This window comes from Bicyclus anynana, chromosome 8 (genome assembly GCF_947172395.1).
Source record: "Bicyclus anynana chromosome 8, ilBicAnyn1.1, whole genome shotgun sequence".
NCBI lineage: Eukaryota > Metazoa > Arthropoda > Insecta > Lepidoptera > Nymphalidae > Bicyclus > Bicyclus anynana.
In genome coordinates this window covers 471289-490810 of record NC_069090.1, presented here as the reverse complement: position 1 = coordinate 490810, position 19522 = coordinate 471289, and the positions used below count along the sequence as shown (strand labels likewise).

At 38.3% G+C, this 19522-nt stretch overlaps 1 protein-coding gene across 1 annotated transcript in view; it reads right to left on the bottom strand.

The window, feature by feature from the left end:
- LOC112049654 (uncharacterized) overlaps window positions 1-19522 on the bottom strand; it is a 73752-nt gene that overhangs the window by 16665 nt on the left and 37565 nt on the right. The window contains exons 16-25 of the mRNA XM_052882823.1: window positions 19138-19486; window positions 17620-17700; window positions 16404-16550; window positions 16038-16121; window positions 14671-14842; window positions 12545-12613; window positions 7580-7665; window positions 7065-7166; window positions 1246-1386; window positions 7-607 (exon numbers count right to left, since the gene is read on the bottom strand). Coding sequence (XP_052738783.1) covers window positions 7-607; window positions 1246-1386; window positions 7065-7166; window positions 7580-7665; window positions 12545-12613; window positions 14671-14842; window positions 16038-16121; window positions 16404-16550; window positions 17620-17700; window positions 19138-19486 — 1832 coding nt within the window. The remainder of the gene's footprint in view (window positions 1-6; window positions 608-1245; window positions 1387-7064; window positions 7167-7579; window positions 7666-12544; window positions 12614-14670; window positions 14843-16037; window positions 16122-16403; window positions 16551-17619; window positions 17701-19137; window positions 19487-19522) is intronic.

Here is a 19522-nt window from a genome sequence, read left to right as displayed (position 1 = left end):
TCTCACCGATGGCGGGCAGCGTCCAGCAGCGCGGCAGCGCGGGCTGCAGGCGCGGGAAGGCGTCGATGCCCGCGTCGTGCAGGCAGCACTCGGTGAGCCCTATGTCCGAGACGCTCTCACCGATGGCGGGCAGCGTCCAGCAGCGCGGCAGCGCGGGCTGCAGGCGCGGGAAGGCGTCGATGCCCGCGTCGTGCAGGCAGCACTCGGTGAGCCCTATGTCCGAGACGCTCTCACCGATGGCGGGCAGCGTCCAGCAGCGCGGCAGCGCGGGCTGCAGGCGCGGGAAGGCGTCGATGCCCGCGTCGTGCAGGCAGCACTCGGTGAGCCCTATGTCCGAGACGCTCTCACCGATGGCGGGCAGCGTCCAGCAGCGCGGCAGCGCGGGCTGCAGGCGCGGGAAGGCGTCGATGCCCGCGTCGTGCAGGCAGCACTCGGTGAGCCCTATGTCCGAGACGCTCTCACCGATGGCGGGCAGCGTCCAGCAGCGCGGCAGCGCGGGCTGCAGGCGCGGGAAGGCGTCGATGCCCGCGTTGTGCAGGCAGCACTTGGTGCCGCGCGGCGCCCGCTCCGCCACCTCCGTCTTCTCAGTCTTCTCTGCCTTCTTCACCTGTGCAACACAATCGCTATATAAGCCCAAACGATTTATTCAAACGCGTATTTAGCCTCTATAACCTCTCTATAATTCTTGGAGTTCTTAGCAAGTTTTTTAATGTGATTAATTCTTGGCAACCCCTAATTGACAAATTTACTAACTCCATAGATTACCGCAAAAATTAACTATCTTCTAACTTTTGTGTTCTGTATAATGAAATATTTTAACGAGCGATTTGGATTTATCTTACTTTCTATATATCCTTTTATTTGTTCATTTATGTTACGCCACATTAAAAATAATTTCATCCCCGCTTTTGAACAGATTTATGGCAAGACATAGATATTACGAAGATATTACGTTCTCCAGTTATTTTAATAACAGGTGTTTATGTGTTTGCAGCCCGTAGGGCCAGCTCCTATTTTCGGTGTTGTTGCAAAGATACGATTAGAAGTTATTCGAAAACTACTAATCGTCGGTCGTCGGTATGGATCGGTTATAGGTATCATTACTTTAAACCCAATCAGCTTCTTAAGGTAAGGGTCTAAAGGCATTATCCAGGCAAGCGCTCCCCAATCTATAGACCTCACCACTGCTTCCATCAGGCGAAGCGGCAGGACCTACTTCCTGGGACGAGCGCCCCTACCACTGACCTCGGCGACGACTTGCATGGATGCTGGCGGTGAGCGCGACGAATGATGCGCATGTTGAATAAGCGGCAACTGTGTACGCGGCGCGTTTGAGCCGCTCGACATACCCGACGTCAGCGCCCGCGTGTTGCGATGCTCCGGGGACTGCAGACACGCCACAAGTGACTAAACCAAACTTTACTACACCCTACTTAGACCTCTATTGTGTACACGAAAGTTTCGATCACATAGCGGATTGGGCATGACACACGCAATGCTGGCCTGAATCGACGCGTCACTGTTCCGCTTAAACTACCGCACTAAATATACTAGCGTCATATTAAAGAGGGCCCTAAAATTGTGCTTATTGTGTATATTTGGGCAAATCTCAAGTTCGCGTTAAAAGAATGTCCACCCTGAATCCAACCGCCGACTGCCGCCAATTATGTACTTCATTTGTATTACAGCAAGTCGATAATAGTCAATCGAGCGATTCTTGGTGGCCGCCCGTTATACCCATTATGCCACTGCTTAAGTTGGCATTATTTGCTTTATATAGGGCTTTCGTAGGTCCCTCACACACTAATAATATTTTCAATAAAGTAGGGATTGATTTTTTTGGTCGTACCCTCAGGGGGTAGGGGAAATAATAATTTGCCGGGGTAATACGACTTACTCCGTGGTATGATTAAGGCAACCTTACCCTATTTTATTGACAGTATTATCACTAGATATATATAACAGATTAAATAAATATTTAAATGAAAAAAACTTTTTGATTGAACAGCAATATGGGTTTAGGCCAAAATCCAATACAATATGTGCAGCAATTGACGTAGTTACAAAAATAAAAACTAATATAGATAGAAATCATGTGTGCTTAGGAGTGTTTATAGACCTAAAAAAAGCATTCGATACTGTGAGCCACCCAAAGCTCTTACAAAAACTAGCTAACATCGGGGTTCTTGGGACTGCACTAACCGTTTTTGCCTCTTATTTCAATAATCGTAAACAAATAGTACAAATATCTAAAAATAAAAGCAATTCTCAATTAGTTACTTGCGGTGTTCCTCAGGGTTCGATTTTAGGACCATTACTTTTCCTTATATATGTTAATAACATAATAAATCTTAACCTATCAGGACAGCTAACCCTTTATGCAGATGATACGTGCCTATTTTACTTTGCACACTCTATTCATGAAGCAATTGCACAAGCTCAAAGTGATTTAGACAAATTAAGTAAATTTTTATTGTATAATCTTTTAACAATCAACACTACTAAAACATCTTACATGATATTCAAAGCTAAAAATAAAAAAAATCTAGATTTTAACCCACTTACAATCAACAACATTAAAATTCAAAGATCTCATGCAGAAAAATATTTAGGCCTAATAATAGATGACAAGTTGATTTGGGACTCTCATATTGATCAACAAATTTCAAAATTAACATCACTAACAGGTGTCTTACGAAGAATATCGAATTGCATTCCGTACAAAGTAAGAAAATCTATCTACAACGCTCTAGCAAAGCCACATTTGGAATACTTAATAGAAATTTGGGGAACTGCTGCACAGACACATCTTAACAAATTACAACGCACACAAAACAAATTAATCAAGACACTATTTCATTACAATTTTTACACACCAACAAAAGATCTTTACACTAAAACAAAACTGTTCAATATCACGCAACTATACACATACAATTAAAAAAATCATGACCAACACACTACATTCTACTATAACATTTAAGCATAGGACTAACAAACTCAATCTCAGGAATAAATATAAAATCAATATTTGGCGACCACGGACAAAAACCTATGGAAATAAAAACATATTATGTGAGGGTGCTCAGTTATATAACAATCTGCCAAACTCCATTAAGGAGTTAAATAACATAAAAGCATTCAAGAAATCGATTAAATCCTACATCCTCACAAACTTGGACAAAATATTGAAAAAACAATGTAATTAAAATTTCGTTACAATAATGCATGCTGTCTGCAAAAATTACGATATGTTAACTCTAAGTTAAGTGAACAGTACATTCTTTTTTGGAGAAATAAATATCTTTAAACCGATATACTGTGTAATACCACAGCATATCGGTTTAAAGATATTTATTGTGGCTGCATTAAGTTAGGTAAAGGAGCTCTTAAGATTATTCTATCATAGTTTTATAGTTCTAATTTTAAGTCGTAAAATTTTGGGTCACTTTGGGCAGTGTCGAAGCATTTCAAATTGCATTTGACGAAACGTTTCTTCAAACTAGTCTCTCAGATAAACCTAAGTTATTATTACGAAATTGGATCTCTATAATCGCATGGTAATCATTTTGTACTAGGCTTTTCTCATAACAGCTACTTCGAAGATAAGTTATCTCAATGTATCTTTTTCTTTGTTGTTTCAACTTTATAAGTGTATCAAACTATACCATTTAATTATAACTGAACTGTAGCCTACACATATACAGGATGTCCCGTAACTAATGGATAAAATGCAAATGGTAGGTAGATACACCACCTAATTAATTTTATAATTATTTTATAATTTTCTTTGTACAATAAAGTAATTTCATTTTTAATTTAATTTCATTTCTAATTATCTAAAACTTATTTGAATAGTTTTCCAAAAATCCCTAACCAAGTTATATTTTTTTTCGGATTTTTCAAAATTTTATATCATCAATCAGATTAACAAAAATCTTAATTCCAGCACAGCATTAAAAAAAACTGATAAGTTGGTTGGTGATTTTTAGAAACTATTCAAATTAGTTTTAGATAATAAGGTGGTGTATCTACCATTTGCGTTTAATCCTTTAATTACGGGACACCCTGTATAAATGTATACGTATATCGCCTACATATATATGTATATATATATGTAGGCTTCAATTTCACCCAAGGCCTAAAATGCGTCACTGACAATTTATCTCGTAAAGAGAAAGACATATCGACAAGTTGCCGACCAATAGCGGCACACTTGAAATATAGCTGTCTTTATCGTTCTAGCGCAATGAAGCGATATTTACGATTATGTTGACATTTGTCTTTCCTTCGTCTCGCAATACGTCGTAGTTTGACTCTTTAACTGGTGGCTCGTAAGAATCAAATATGAATAGGTAATAGCGATCGGACCTTGACACATTTGTAATAATTTGAGACACAGTAATGGATGTCTAGCCTTTGATCTTGCACAATGGCAGGAACTTTTACTTTTACTTTAGCTGTTGGTTGCATGAAAAAACACATTAGCCGAACTTTCGGTAAAGTGCAAGTAAAAGTCTATACTTTTACTGGTTACTTTAGCTTTACATGAAGAAACTGGCTGTTAGTGACATCAAGTAACATTGTGACGTCACAAAATGGACGACATCGTTTTTGACGTTTGACAAAAATTATTAAATACATAATTTTTGAATGATGTTTTCTATTAAATCCTTAACTATTATTAATTGATATCGACCGATTTCGGACCCTTATTCCATTTACTGCACGAAGTTAATATTGTTTATATTAAAATTTATGAGTCCTATCCTATTGCTCGTTTAGATAATTATTATGTACTAGATTTAACAGCAATGGTTGCGAGATGTATGAATTGGTTAAAACAAAAGCATTAATTTGCATATTAAATAAATAAACACAAATAAAGCTGTTAATTTTATTAAAGAAAGTATAAAAAATGTTGCATTGTCAACTTTCACATAGGATTAAGGTAACAGGATGCTATAATACAAAAATTTGATTAGGTTTGCAGCATGTTAGATATTAAATAAATATTGATAATGAAAGAAAGAAAAAAAAAATTAGCAAAGGTATAAAAAAAACTTTATTTACATTACAAAAAGGCACACAAATTAATATATGAGATAGCAACAAAAAGATACGATTATATGTATAATATAAATTATATGAAAACTTAAAAATATAATATCACATTCTAACAAAAAATAAAATAATATGTAAATATAGAATAACATCGAATAATATGAAACACTATTTAATAATTTACAGACTATTATTACATATGAGTATATTACATTAATTTATACAAATAAAATCTAAATACATAATAAGTATGTCTAAGACTAATTAAATCTAATAGGTAACATAGTTTGAGCAAATTATTAAACTAATCTACTTTACAGTCCGGCAACACTTGACGTCATCAATCGCCGATTGTAAGCAGGCTTAAGGCGGATTTACATTTGTCTGACGTGTCGTGTCGTGACGCATCAGAACAGAATCGGTATCACACATTTAGTATGGCAACGTTTACACTTATGTGTTGTGACATGTCGTGTTGGCTTCTGATTTGTCGCATACAAAGTGTGTGATACCGATTCTGTTCTGATGCGTCACGACACGACACGTCAGACAAATGTAATTCCGCCTTTACAGTCGACGGTTGGTTTGTCAGTGTGGACGACTAATACTACAGCCTGTCTTGATGAATACTGTTTACCAACATATAAATTAGAAATGAAGGTAGAAAACGCATTTCATAACTTATTTGTTGTTTTTTTTTTCATAAATTATGTATCGTTTGTTTATAAAATGTTATATAAAATATATTAACCATATCTAATTGTTCTAAGCTTATTAATCAAATTTATTTTCATTAATATAAGAATAAGCTAATTATAATAATTATTAGGTGTGAAATGACTAGTAATTTATAACCTCATTTTTAATTTGTTTGTTGGTAAACAGTACTCATCAAGAAAAGCTGTAGTATAATAATGCGAGCCTGCGATTGCCGGATGGACTTTATTTTATGATGCTACGTATGGTAGCCAATAGGGTAGTTGACTCATTAATAGTACATGGAATAAGGGTCCGAAATATATCGATATCAATTAATAAAAATTAAGGATTTCATAGAAAACTTAACTTAAAAATAATGTATTTTTTAAAAAAATTCCATACGTTAAAAATTGTGTCGTACGTTTTATGACGTCACGAGTCAAAGTAATTTAGTATTAGTAATTCATAATTTTGTCAAACACTAAAACAGTTTGGTTAATATTTAGTGTTTTCGGGTTTACGTGACGTTATGAAACATAAAATAACAAAAAAATGTATTTAAAAATTTTAATTGAAAAATTACATGATAATTTTTTTTTTTTCAATTTAGTAGACCGATAATGAACAATTTAAGACCCTTTTAAAAAAAGTGTCAACTAGCCTATTATGGACTATGGTGGCTTTGTAAGGTAATGATATGCTTTCATAAAATGAAGTATGTCTGGCTGTGCAGGCTCTCGTTCTATCAAAAGTATAGTGACATTCTACTTTCAAAATGTACTAAACTATAGACAGCGCGCAATTAGTTGGCCCTGTAGAGCGCGGGATGCTTTTTACAACTTCTGCCAACTTCTCCTTTCATGGTCAAATATGAATGGCCAACATATTATACTTAGTCTAAGTTGACTATGTTATTGGCTACGTTATTGTATTTTCTATCTTTGTTATAAACGTCCCCGCAGAAAGGGGTGACGCGACTTTAAATCTAGCAATTTAGTTAAAATTTATTCAACGTACTGATTTTCAGTTAGAAGTATATTGGAGATAATGACCAATTTCAATGTAAATTTCATTGACAGATCTAAACACAGTATGGTTAAAGTTCAAATTTAATTTATATATCGTTATTTATTGCATTTATGTGATATTTTATCCGCCATTTTGTGACAGCGGCCATCTTGATCCTTTTTTCATCAAGCGTAGCTCTACGTATAGTGCCTACCCTAATAATGCACCTTGTGCGCACCACTGCCGCTGGACTTGCAGCCCTAGATGAAGACGGCGCCGCAAACTACATTTACCTGCAACTGCTCCTGCTTCCACTCGTTGTCGGTGGTCTCCTCCGAGTCGTCGAACTGCGACTTCCAGAGCGACACCAGCGTCAGCGCGCCGCCCTTCGTCACCTGACATAACAGTTATTATTATTACAAGGCAGAGCACATACGTCATTTTGACAGACACTTAAAAAGAGCTAACATAAGAGCCGTGATAGCCCAGTGGATATGACATCTACCTCCGATACCGGAGGGTGTGATTTCGAATCCGTTCCAACTTCCAGCTTTTCAGTTGTGTGCATTTTAAGAATTAAATATCACGTGTCTCAAACGGTAAAAGAGGAAACCAGAGATTTTTTTAATTCTTGCGTGTGTGAAGTCTGTCAATCCGCATTGATCAACGTGGTGGACTATTGGCCTAACCTAATTCTGCTCTAAAGGAAACTCGAGCTCCACAGTGAGTCGAATGTGGGATGATGATGAGACACTTTAACTTCATTTATTAGTATAGATGAACATGCACAAAGGAAGACCAATGTCACCTGTTGCAGTGCGGACACGTTCTCGTCGTCCATGACCGCAAACTGCGTGTAGCTCTGGTCGGCGCGCGCGCGCGTGCGGCGCGGGCCTGCGGGCGAATGGTACGTTATTAACCCTAGGGCGCGCTACAACCATTTTTCCGCACCCAAAAATACGTTGATAATTCGTAAATCAATATAAAGCTTTCAGGGACAAGCGTTTTACCTGAAATAAGGCAGATTAAACTACTTGCATCACTGGAAGCTTCCAGGAATTTCTGCCTGGTGATATATTGAGCCAATGAGATCAGGCCGCGCTGAGCTATTTACGAAATAACCCGAGCACAACGTTGCCAGGTGGCGCCACATAGCCGGACATGACGTCAATAAAGGTACGAAAACTGGTATGAATGGACGGAAACGGAAATGCCACTCTCAATATAACGAATGCTACTCAGAAATTGACAGGTGTCAAAGTCGGAAACACTTAGCTCCGTTTAAAACAGTGAATAAAAGTATTAAATCAAAAATTTGATACCGTATAAAGTGATTATTTTGTTCGTAACAGTGGAATGTATCTGATAAAGTATCGCAAAGTCAGTAAATCAAGTTATCATGTAAATAAAATGCCATAAAACAAGTGTCGTGTACTTACCAGAAAAAAGTTACTATTATTTCATATATACATAAGTATGTATGTAATAATAGTACAACACCGTACATAACTTGTTATTTCAACACAAATTATCATTGTTCTCACATTTTGATTTCACGCCGATTTAAAAAATGTACTGCGTCTTGTCTAGTGAAGTTATAAGGAAGTAATTTTCGCTAAATTCAACAATAAGATCGTGGCGTAATGCGAATACTGCGGAAACTTAACCGTGAGGTTGAGGAATCAAACGGTGGCGGCATCCAAATTAGGTTACTATAAAGGTCAACCATGTCAACTACTCGTTAACAAACTTATGTAGTATGGAATCAGTGATCCCCTTGTCAAATGGTTCAATTTATACCTTCACCTGACATCCCAAACTGTAGCGGTCAATGGTTTTGAGTCTAAAACATTCCAGGCACAATCTGGGGTGCCACAAGGTTCCCACCTGGGGCCGCTATTGTTCTTGGCCTTCATTAATGATATTTCCTCGGTGAAACTCGTTCTTCGCGGATGATTTAAAAATCGATAAAAGAATCCAACTGTGTAAAGATTATTGAAATAGTATAATCAGATGGTGTGATAACAACCATATGACTCTTAATCCTAACAAATATTTCCACAAAAAAAATTTGGAAATAAAATCACTTGTTTCTACTTACTGCATTTAATAACACAGTATTGCAAGAGTTATCGGGAATAAAAGATTCCTGAGTTAATATTTTAATTATTGATAGTAATAAAATCAACTGTGGTAACTTGAAAGGATATTTTTATCAGTCCCACGTTAAAATCCACGCTACCGTACTACGAAAGTGTTTCATATTAAAATTCATTTTATAAGGACTAACCTTGGTATTTAGGCCCCTATCAGGCGAATATGTGCCCAATATAATCAAATATCCATAATGATACCAAGTATCGACATATTTCACAACTCCTTCTGCGTCTTTAAAAATAAGGTACACGATCATTTTGTGCTTAATAATTAATAATAATTAAATAAAATGTCTTAGATTAAGTTTAATATTTTTTTTGAATAATTTAGAAGAAGTTTAAATATTTTGAGAATTTAAATTTTGAATGTAATCTTACCTAGCAATTTTAAACTAATTGCTTGTGTTCAATTAATTTATTTCCTTTTATGGTAATGTTTTAAAATTGGATAGTATTTTATTAGCTTTGACATAATATAATCTTTTTTTAAATTTGACATATAATTATATAAATGTTATGTGCGCCTAGCGTTTATACACTTATCAGAATTTATTTTTTCGAGTGGCATGTTCTTTTTTAATGTTTAATGCTGAATATGTGTATTGTTGGAGTGCTTTGTATACGTAAATAAATGAATATAAAGCTTCTAGTGAGGTAAGTATTTTAATATGCGTTTCATTTCAGGTAAAACGCTGCTAATTTTCGAAACCGCAAGTGAACATTTTATGCTACACCTACTCTATACTACAAATATTTCATAAAAAAAAAATTATGAAATATTTGTAGTATATACACTATGCACAAAAATTAAGGGAGCAGAAAAAAAATCCAAATTTTTGGGGGATTTTCAACAGGCTGTAACTTATACAAAAATGGTCGTACAGCAAAAAAATTAAAAGCAAATTGTAGCTCTAAGTGTTTAGTTTTTGGATCTGAGTTTGAAAATTTTTTTTTGAAAATATTTTTCGAGTAATCATAAGAAAACCACTGAAAAAAAAATTTCGAAATTTTTTTGGTTTTTTTTTTTAATCTACGGACGTGGAAAAAATTTTTTCGACTCAACCTCTATATGGACCGGATAGCTTGTTTATTCAGATTTAATTTCGTTTTTTTTAAATCTCGATACGAGCATTTCTCGCTGAGATATCGATGTTTGAATGGAAAAAGATCATTTTGTCTTTGATTATCAATATCTCAACAACCAATGATCGCACAGAAATTTTGAGTTTGGTTTCAAAAACTTGAATAAACTCTCTACAAGGATTGGCAATTGAATTTTGAAAAAAAAAATTTTTTTCAATCATTACATGAATTTGAAAAAGCATCCAAAAAAGGGCTTTTTGTCGTTTTTTGGAAAATCAAGCGCCCAATCAAAAATATTGCGGAAACCACTGACGTTATGTGTGCCTTTTACTGTTCAATATACCCACAAAAACCCTACAAAGTTTCAATTCAATCCAGCCAACCGTTTTTTTTTCCCACTTGATCGAATTTTTGAAAAAATTAAAGGAGCAAGAATTTCGCTCTGAAAATGTCATAATTTACGCTTTTGTGCTTGCGCACGTGTATGTGTGTGGTTTTATCAGAGATTGAGACCCTGTGGTTCGTCACTTCCACACACACACACACACACATACATCTTCGGAGAGTGAGTTTGGAGTCACAAAATACTGTGGAACACACACATACACGTGCGCAAGCACAAAAGCGTAAATTATGACATTTTCAGAGCGAAATTCTTGCTCCTTTAATTTTTACAAAAATTCGATCAAGTGGGAAAAAAAAACGGTTGGCTGGATTGAATTAAAACTTTGTAGGGTTTTTGTGGGTATATTGAACAGTAAAAAGCACACTTAACGTCAGTGGTTTCCGCAATATTTTTGATTGGGCGCTTGATTTTCCAAAAAACGACAAAAAGCCCTTTTTTGGATGCTTTTTCAAATTCATGTAATGATTGAAATAAATTTTTTTTTTCAAAATTCAATTGCCAACCCTTGTAGAGAGTTTATTCAAATTTTTGAAACCAACCTCAAAATTTCTGTGCGATCATTCGTTGCTGAGATATTGGTAATCAAAAACAAAATGATCTTTTTCCATTCAAACATCGATATCTCAGCGAGAAATGCTCGTATCGAGATTTAAAAAAAACGAAATTAAATCTGAATAAACAAGCTATCCGGTCCATATGGAGGTTGAGTCGAAAAAATTTTTTCCACGTCCGTAGATTAAAAAAAAAAACCAAAAAAATTTCAAAAATTTTTTTTCAGTGGTTTTCTTATGATTACTCGAAAAATATTTTCAAAAAAAAATTTTCAAACTCAGATCCAAAAACTAAACATTTAGAGCTACAATTTGCTTTTTATTTTTTTGCTGTACGACCATTTTTGTATAAGTTACAGCCTGTTGAAAATCCCCCAAAAATTTGGATTTTTTTTCTGCTCCCTTAATTTTTGTGCATAGTATAGTAGGTGTATACTACAATACAATGACTAGCTATATGAATGAAAGTATAATCTTCTAATATGGAAGGAAAATGCAGTATAATATGCCCAAAAAGGAAAAAAGGCGTACAAGAAAAGGATGTTTCAGAATTCTAATATCTACTTTTCAACTCGCTTTTCCGGGTTGAAAAGTAACCTATGTGTAATTCCATTAATTTACACGGCCTCTGTAGCGCAGTAGTAAGTGCGGTAGATTTTCAATACGGAGGCCCTGGGTTCGATCCCCGGCTGGTCCGATTGGGGTTTTCTTCTTTGGTCCAGATCAGTCTGGTGGGAGGCTTCGGCCGTGGCTAGTTACCACCCTACCGACAAAGACGTACGCCGCCCTCAAGTTAGCCCGCTTCCATCTCAGATTGCATCATCACTTACCATGAGGTGAGATTGCAGTCAAGAGCTAACTTGTAAAGAATAAAAAAAAGAGTATTTCAAGCCAAAGCTGCAGCGCAAAGAAGAAGAAACATACACACTTACACACAAACTTTATGGCACATGGAATAAGGCTACGAAATATATCGTTATTAATTAATATAAATGTTACGGATTTCATAAAAAACTCAAATTAAAAATTATATATATTTTCTCAATTTTTCCAAACGTCAAAATTGCTGCTTTGCTATTTGTGATGTAATAAACGTCCAACAAGGCGTGTAAAATTTATTGCTTCTCTCAGTCTTATTATTATAAGTTTTCGGGTTTACGTGACGTCATGATACAGATGAAATTTGGAAACGTTTTAGCTCATATTTTATGTACTCATGTCTCAAAAACATGTGAATTTTTTTTAACCTAATAGAGCGATAATGAACAATTTATCCAGTACTTTTTCAATTTATTCGTTAAATAGAAAAATACAAATTTTTCGTCTTTATAACATTAGTGTAGATTATAATCATTATATTACGTGCCACTTTCGGCACATAGTTTAGTGGTCAGTGATACGTCGTGAAGTTGCAATGAGCACATAGTGTTGTCCGAAAAGTTGATGAATACCATAAACAAGCCTTCCTTAACTGTATTATTTTAATTAAATCACTATAGTAAAATAGTTAATATCGCAAGTATGTTTAAAAACGAACAATCTTTTGTGGCGACAAATAAATCGAACATAATTCTCACCTCTCTTGAAGAGAGTATCGGAGTGAACACTGTCTACATCTGCCGCTACACGAGGACTGCTGGCTTCGCCTGCAACGAAATACATAAATGAAAATTATTATGAAAGTATACTTGGAATGAGCCGTGATAGCCCAGTGAATATGACCTCTGCCTCCGATTCCGGAGGGCGTGGGTTGGAATCCGGTCCGGGGCATGCACCACCAACTTTTCAGTTGTGTGGATTTTAAGAAATTAAATATCACTTGTCTCAAACGATGAAGGAAAAATATCGTGAGGAAACCTGCACACCAGAGAATTTTCTTAATTCTCTGTGTGTGTGAAGTCTACCAATCCGCATTGGGTCAGCGTGTTGGACTAATGGCCTAATCCCTCTCTAATTATATGGGTTGATAGTGATGATGATGAGTGATACTAGGAATAAACGTCACTTTTAAACAACAAAGCACCATAAAATATGATTAAATTTTTCATAATTTCATTTAAAGCTTGAAAATGTCAAGTTGAAATGAGAGGGGGACTTTGATGTTTAGGTTTTGTTGTATGGTTTCCGGGGTATGACGTCAGTGGAGATCTCTGCGGAATAAGCCGGGACCTAAGACTCGTAGCAAATGCCTTTAGAAATAATCTTTTAAATTTGATTGTAAATGCAAAAATAATTATAGTGATGGAGTGAATCTGTCCCCTTCTCATCTTCTAGTGTGAAAAGTATTTTTCCAACTTCTTAGTGACGCTGTGAGGCATGATCAATTTTTTGCTTCTCTCAGTTTTGTTATTGTACGGTTTAGTGATATAGTACTCGTAGTCACGGGTTTAAGATAAGAATAAAATATAGTTTATTGCGTTTGTCTCGAGTTGTCAAAAAAATGATGTCGTGTAGAAACCGAAAGGAGTGTGGATTTCATCCTACTCCTAACAAATTAGCCCGCTTCTATCTTAGATTGCATCATCACTTACCCATCAGGTGAGATTGTAGTCAAGGGCTATCTTGTATTGAGAATAAAAAAAACACAAAAAAAGAAGACTCGAGCTCAGCAGTGAGCCGAATATGGGTTGATAATAATGAATAATGAATAAACCTATTGGTATATGAGATACTAGCGGACGCCCGCGACTTCGTCCGCGTGGAATTTAGTTTTTCAAAAATTCCTCGGGAAATATTTTTCCGGGATAAAAAGTAGCCTATGTGTTAATACATGCCATAATGTATCTTAATACCAAATTTCAGCTAATTCGGTTCAGTAGTCGAGGCGTGAAAGAGTAACAAACATTCATAACATCAAAATCATCAGTTTTCGCAAATCTCGGGAAACCATGGATTTTTTCGGGATAAAAAGTATGTGTTAATCCAGAGTAAAATCTATTTCCATTCCAAATTTCAGCTAAATCGCTTCAGTAGTAGCGGCATTATAGAGTAACAAACATCCAAACATACATCCAAACATCCATACAAACTTTCGCGTTTATAATATTAGTAGGAAGTAGGATAAATAATTAGATCATGATTCTCATGATACTCATGTACCGCTCCACCCAGTTATTGTTGAGGACTCTGCGCTCGAAATTGTAGACGAATATATATACCTAGGACACACAGTTCAGTTAGGTAGGTCCTATTTTCGATCAGTGCGTGTTGCCAGTGATGACATACGGATCCGAGACTTGGTCGCTGACTATGGGCCTTATTAGAAGGCTCAAAGTCACTCAGCGGGCGATGGAGCGAGCTATGCTTGGAGTTTCTCTGCGTGATCGAATCAGGAATGAGGAGATCCGCAGACGAACCAAAGTCACTGACATAGCTCAGCGAGTCGCGAAACTGAAGTGGCAATGGACGGGCCACATAGTTCTGTAGGCCGATTGACGTTGGGGTCCCAAGGTGCTGGAATGGCGACCCCGCACCGGAAAACGCAGTGTTGGGCGACCACCCACTAGGTGGACCGAGGATATCAAGCGGGTTGCAGGGAGCCGCTGGATGCTGGCGGCTCGAGCTGGATGCTGGCGCCTCGAGATCGTTGTGCTTGGAGGTCCATGCAAGAGGCCTATGTCCAGCAGTGGACGTCTATCGGCTGATAAGGTAAGGTAAGGTAAGGATAATGAGGTACATGAGATATGTCCGGCGACAGGCTCACCGGCGGCGGAGGGCGTGGCGGGCGCCAGCTCCTGCACGCAGGTGGGCGGCGCGGTGACGACGCGCAGGCGCAGCAGCGTGGGGCCGGCGGGCGCGGGCGCGCGCGGCTTGCACGGCGGCACGCTCTGGCGCTCGGGCCGGCTCGCGCCCAGCGCCACCGAGCTCACAGCCTCCTGCGCACACCGTGCCATTCTATGCATTACACCTCAGACCAATTACATACGGAGCTAGGCGTTACCCCTCTGTCAAAGACCAACGATCTAACGCGTTTATAAAAACTGTTTTTCTGTTTTCGTCGTGTAAAGAGCTACCTAGAAATGCCGGTTTGTGTATTCAAATGGCATAAAAACGGTCAACAACTAGTTTATTATTCATTTGTTAGTATGTCTAAGTTAATTATATCAAAGGAGAATGGCGAGGTTGCATGTATTTTGGGACTAGCAGATAGAAGTAGCGTACATAATGGAAACCCATTAATAGTTGTTAGTCGTGATTAAACTAAGAAAAAAGCAAATGGTAACCAATCATGAAAAGCAGGGAGAAAAAAGATATACCTTAAAATTAGAAGGTACCCTATCTATGCATACGAATAAATGTGAATTTTATACTGAAAAACGCCGCCGCTGACATACAATTGCGTGATTGCTTTATAAATACTACAAGGCGTTTCGGTCTCAGACAACAAGTAGAACAATTTTACTATGCTAAGTATACAAGTAATCTTGATTCCCGTTCTGTAAAATCTCAATATTTTTTATACAAGTATCTTATAAAATAATAGTTTTAATTAATACAAATGTATGAGTGTACGACACTTCTGAGTGTGACTCTCACTTTCGCCATCCTCCTTTGTCGCCATCCTCCATCGCCTCCTCCATCTTTAAAGATCTTTTCGCCGGAACAACAAAACATCGATCAAATAATAGAATTTTCGGTGTGTATAGTCTGGGGTTACTCTAAGCGATGTGTTTGTTAGTCACATGTAATTGGTAACACAAGTGCATATGTAATTGATCTGAGTAATTAATTCCTCATCTGTCAGTGGCAGCTGGCGAACGTGTCGAAAAGTGACATCTAATAGATTTTTAAAGTGTACAGTTACATATAGTACTTGTAGACCTGAGTCGCGCACCAATAGATGACGAGATAATTTTGTCTGTCTCTGGTTTGTCCCACAATGAAAGAGATAGCATGAATATAGCATATCTTTCATTGTCTATAATTAAATCACTCGCTTCGTTAATAAATTAATTATAGAATCCTGCGATTCCTCGGACTTCTAACCTCACACTCTGACTGGACAATTAACATCTTGCGTCCCCAAAAATGATATTACAGACTACCTTCCATATGTAAATGTCAAACTACCTTTGCATGTCTGTCGGGAGATGGCGCGGGCGTTGTTCTGACTTCGGCTTCTTTTTCTGGTGTGGGTTTGTCTGTAGTTGACTGCTGAAAATATAATAATATTTAGACAATAAATTACAAGGAATCATAGTAAATCTTAGAAGAATGCAATTTATAATGTAGACGATGATGATTGATCTGACACATCCTAGCAAGGCAATATTAATAAGTCTCGACGGGGTTATCACAGAGGGGTGGTGACTCGATCCCCACCCCGTTAGTCTATTGTCGTACTTACTCTTAATAATCTTTCCTGACTAGTTGGAGGGGAATGTGAATATTGGTCATATTTAAAAGATATGGCAAATATTAAAAAAAAAGTCTCACGTATCCATTGAGATGCACCGGCACGGGCGCGTGGCGCGGCGAGGCGGGCGCGGCGCGCTTGTCGGGCAGCTTGTCGCGCGGCATGTTGCTCTGCGTGTCCGTCGCCACCGCCGTCGTCGCCTCCGTCTCCAGCCGCGGCCGGCGCGTCTGTGACGTCATACCACACGGTCACAACATGGATAATGACGTAGACATTGTTAACACGTTAACAGCCCAATGTACCATATACGTATACCGTATACCTAGCGTGTACGATATAAACGAGATACTGAGATACTGGTATGGTGGCCAGATTAACCATGTAAGGTGGGGTGAAACACTGTCTAGTGGGTTTAGACTAGACTGTGGTGTGCGCCAAGGTGGCTTAACCTCCCCGGATCTCTTAAATGTGTACATAAACGATCTGATAGGAGAGCTCAGAAGCACTAAGATTGGTTGCCATCTCGAAAACGTTTGTGTAAACAATCTTAGCTATGCAGACGACATGGTGCTTCTGAAGCGTTCAATCAGAGGGCTAAGAAAACTCCTTTCAATCTGCGGTCGTTATGCTAACGACCATGGGTTGAAATACAATGTTCTTAAATCTGAAATGATGGTCTTTAGATCTGGAAGAGATTTGTATATAAAATGTTACATAAAATATATTAATCATATCTAATTGTTCTAAGCTTATTAATCAAATTTATTTTCATTAAATTAAAAACAAAATAATTATAATTATTATACAGGTGTGAAATAACTACCCTCTTTTTAAATTTCTTTGTTTGTAAACAGTGCTCATCAAGAAAGGCTGTAGTATAGAGAAGTTCGTAAAATGGTGGTAAACAAATAAAATAAACCTTGGCAACGCTCGTAATTTTTAAATAATGACATAACTTGACGTTTCAAAGGTACATATTCTCAACCACAATAAATTAATTATGGCTGGGAACCAACCAACAATGAGAGCGGCCTCGCCTTGGCGGATATATTTTGCGGTGTGCCCGAGAACATTTTTTTACTGTCGACATTTTAGAACTCACACAAAAATTCCTTGTTTCCATGCCCAAGAAATCTGAATAACCTTTATTTCCTTTTTCTTACAACTCGATAGCTTTATGACACGATTTAATAAGGTAAGCATTCCCTAGGTTCCACCTTAGGCCACATCTATATTTACTATAGATCGGAGTTTGTATTCAAGTGTAAGCTTGTTAAATATACATATAAAAGTCACCTTGTCAGGCTGATGGTCCGGCGAAGGCTGGTGGTCGGTGCCGGCCGCCAGCGCCGCGCGCGCGCGCGTAGCTGGCGCCGACTGAAATGAGAGAAACATTATGAACTAATGCTGATATCTGCTACTCCAAAACTTTTTATAATCAGTTGCTAAATTGTCTGGCACTACGGAATTTAGAAAGCCATAAATGTAAATTCCACGTTCATAAAGCAAGGCTCCAACTCCATGGCCTGAGGATCTCAAAAAATAGTGGAAAGTGACTGGATGAGGAAGGTACAGTGGCGAGCTCTCAAAAAAGCCTGTGTCCAACAATGGACGGATACAAATTGATGCTGAAAGCCAGGCATTCTCAACTGTTGGGCACGTCGATGTATGCTCCTGTCTAAGGCCTGTAATATGTCCAACAGTGAACGTTCAACGGCTGATATGAAAACGGTGCTAGCAGTGACTCTGGAAATCGAACATCAATTTATAAAAACAAAGAAAACCTGGAAGGCTTTGTTTTTATAAATTAGCCCAATAGCTTAACAGTGAAGTGCTCGGACTCATCACCGAGGGATGGTGATTCCCGGCCCATTGGTTTTAGTCATACCCACTCCTAATACAGTATTTCCCGACTAGTTGGAGCGGAATGGATTTTTTTTTCATTTAAAAAAAACACAAGAAAAATTCAACAATCGTCGACGAAATTTGATCTATAAGTCTATAGGCTGCAAAAATCAAAATGTCACTAACACCGAAGATGCCATGGAAACAAACAATGTCACAGCATTGTGACTTTACAAAATGCTGGATCTTCTCTCAGTAGTAGGACTTAGTTGGACAGGTCGATGGGTGATTTCAGGACTCAGACTGATTACTTTTGGAACTGTATCACACTCAAATTCACCAACATTATTATCTGACATTTTTTGGGGGGACGAGGTAAACTCACATATCAAAAATGTTTAACACCAATAAAAATATCCTGTGCCCTTACTACACACAACAATAAATTTAAATCATAATACAGACACGTGTAATTTTAACACAGTAAAACATGAAATCTATAGATGCAGTTTGTTTAAACACATTAGTTTGTGATCATGTACGTTTGACAGAGGGGTAACGTCTAGCAAGGCAGGTCCTTTGGTAATTGGTCTGAGCTTCAAGGACCATACTATTGGATAATAATGCTACAAACAAGCAGTGACCCATTCTAGAAATATTCTAGGAATTCTAGGAATTCTAGGAATATAGTCGTAGGGGTCCGAACCGGTGGTAGAATCTTTACAAATAGTCAACTGACGTGTCAAAAGTGCTTGTAAACTGAGCCTACTTGAAATAAATGATTTTTGATTTTGATTTTGATTTGATTTTCGGTGTCGCGGATGCCGCGCCGCTTGCAGCAGCGCTCCAGCAGCGACGCGAGCATGCTGTAGTCGGGCGTGTCGGCGTACTCCAGCTGCTGCACGTGCTCCAGGAACTGGCGCAGCTCGGCCGGCAGGTGTGTAAGTGGACGCGCTAGGCGGTACTCACGTCCTTCTCCCAGTCGTAGGGGTCGGTGTCGCGGATGCCGCGCCGCTTGCAGCAGCGCTCCAGCAGCGACGCGAGCATGCTGTAGTCGGGTGTGTCGGCGTACTCCAGCTGCTGCACGTGCTCCAGGAACTGGCGCAGCTCGGCCGGCAGGTGTGTAAGTGGACGCGCTAGGCGGTACTCACGTCCTTCTCTCAGTCGTAGGGGTCGGTGTCGCGGATGCCGCGCCGCTTGCAGCAGCGCTCCAGCAGCGACGCGAGCATGCTGTAGTCGGGCGTGTCGGCGTACTCCAGCTGCTGCACGTGCTCCAGGAACTGGCGCAGCTCGGCCGGCAGGTGTGTAAGTGGACGCGCTAGGCGGTACTCACGTCCTTCTCCCAGTCGTAGGG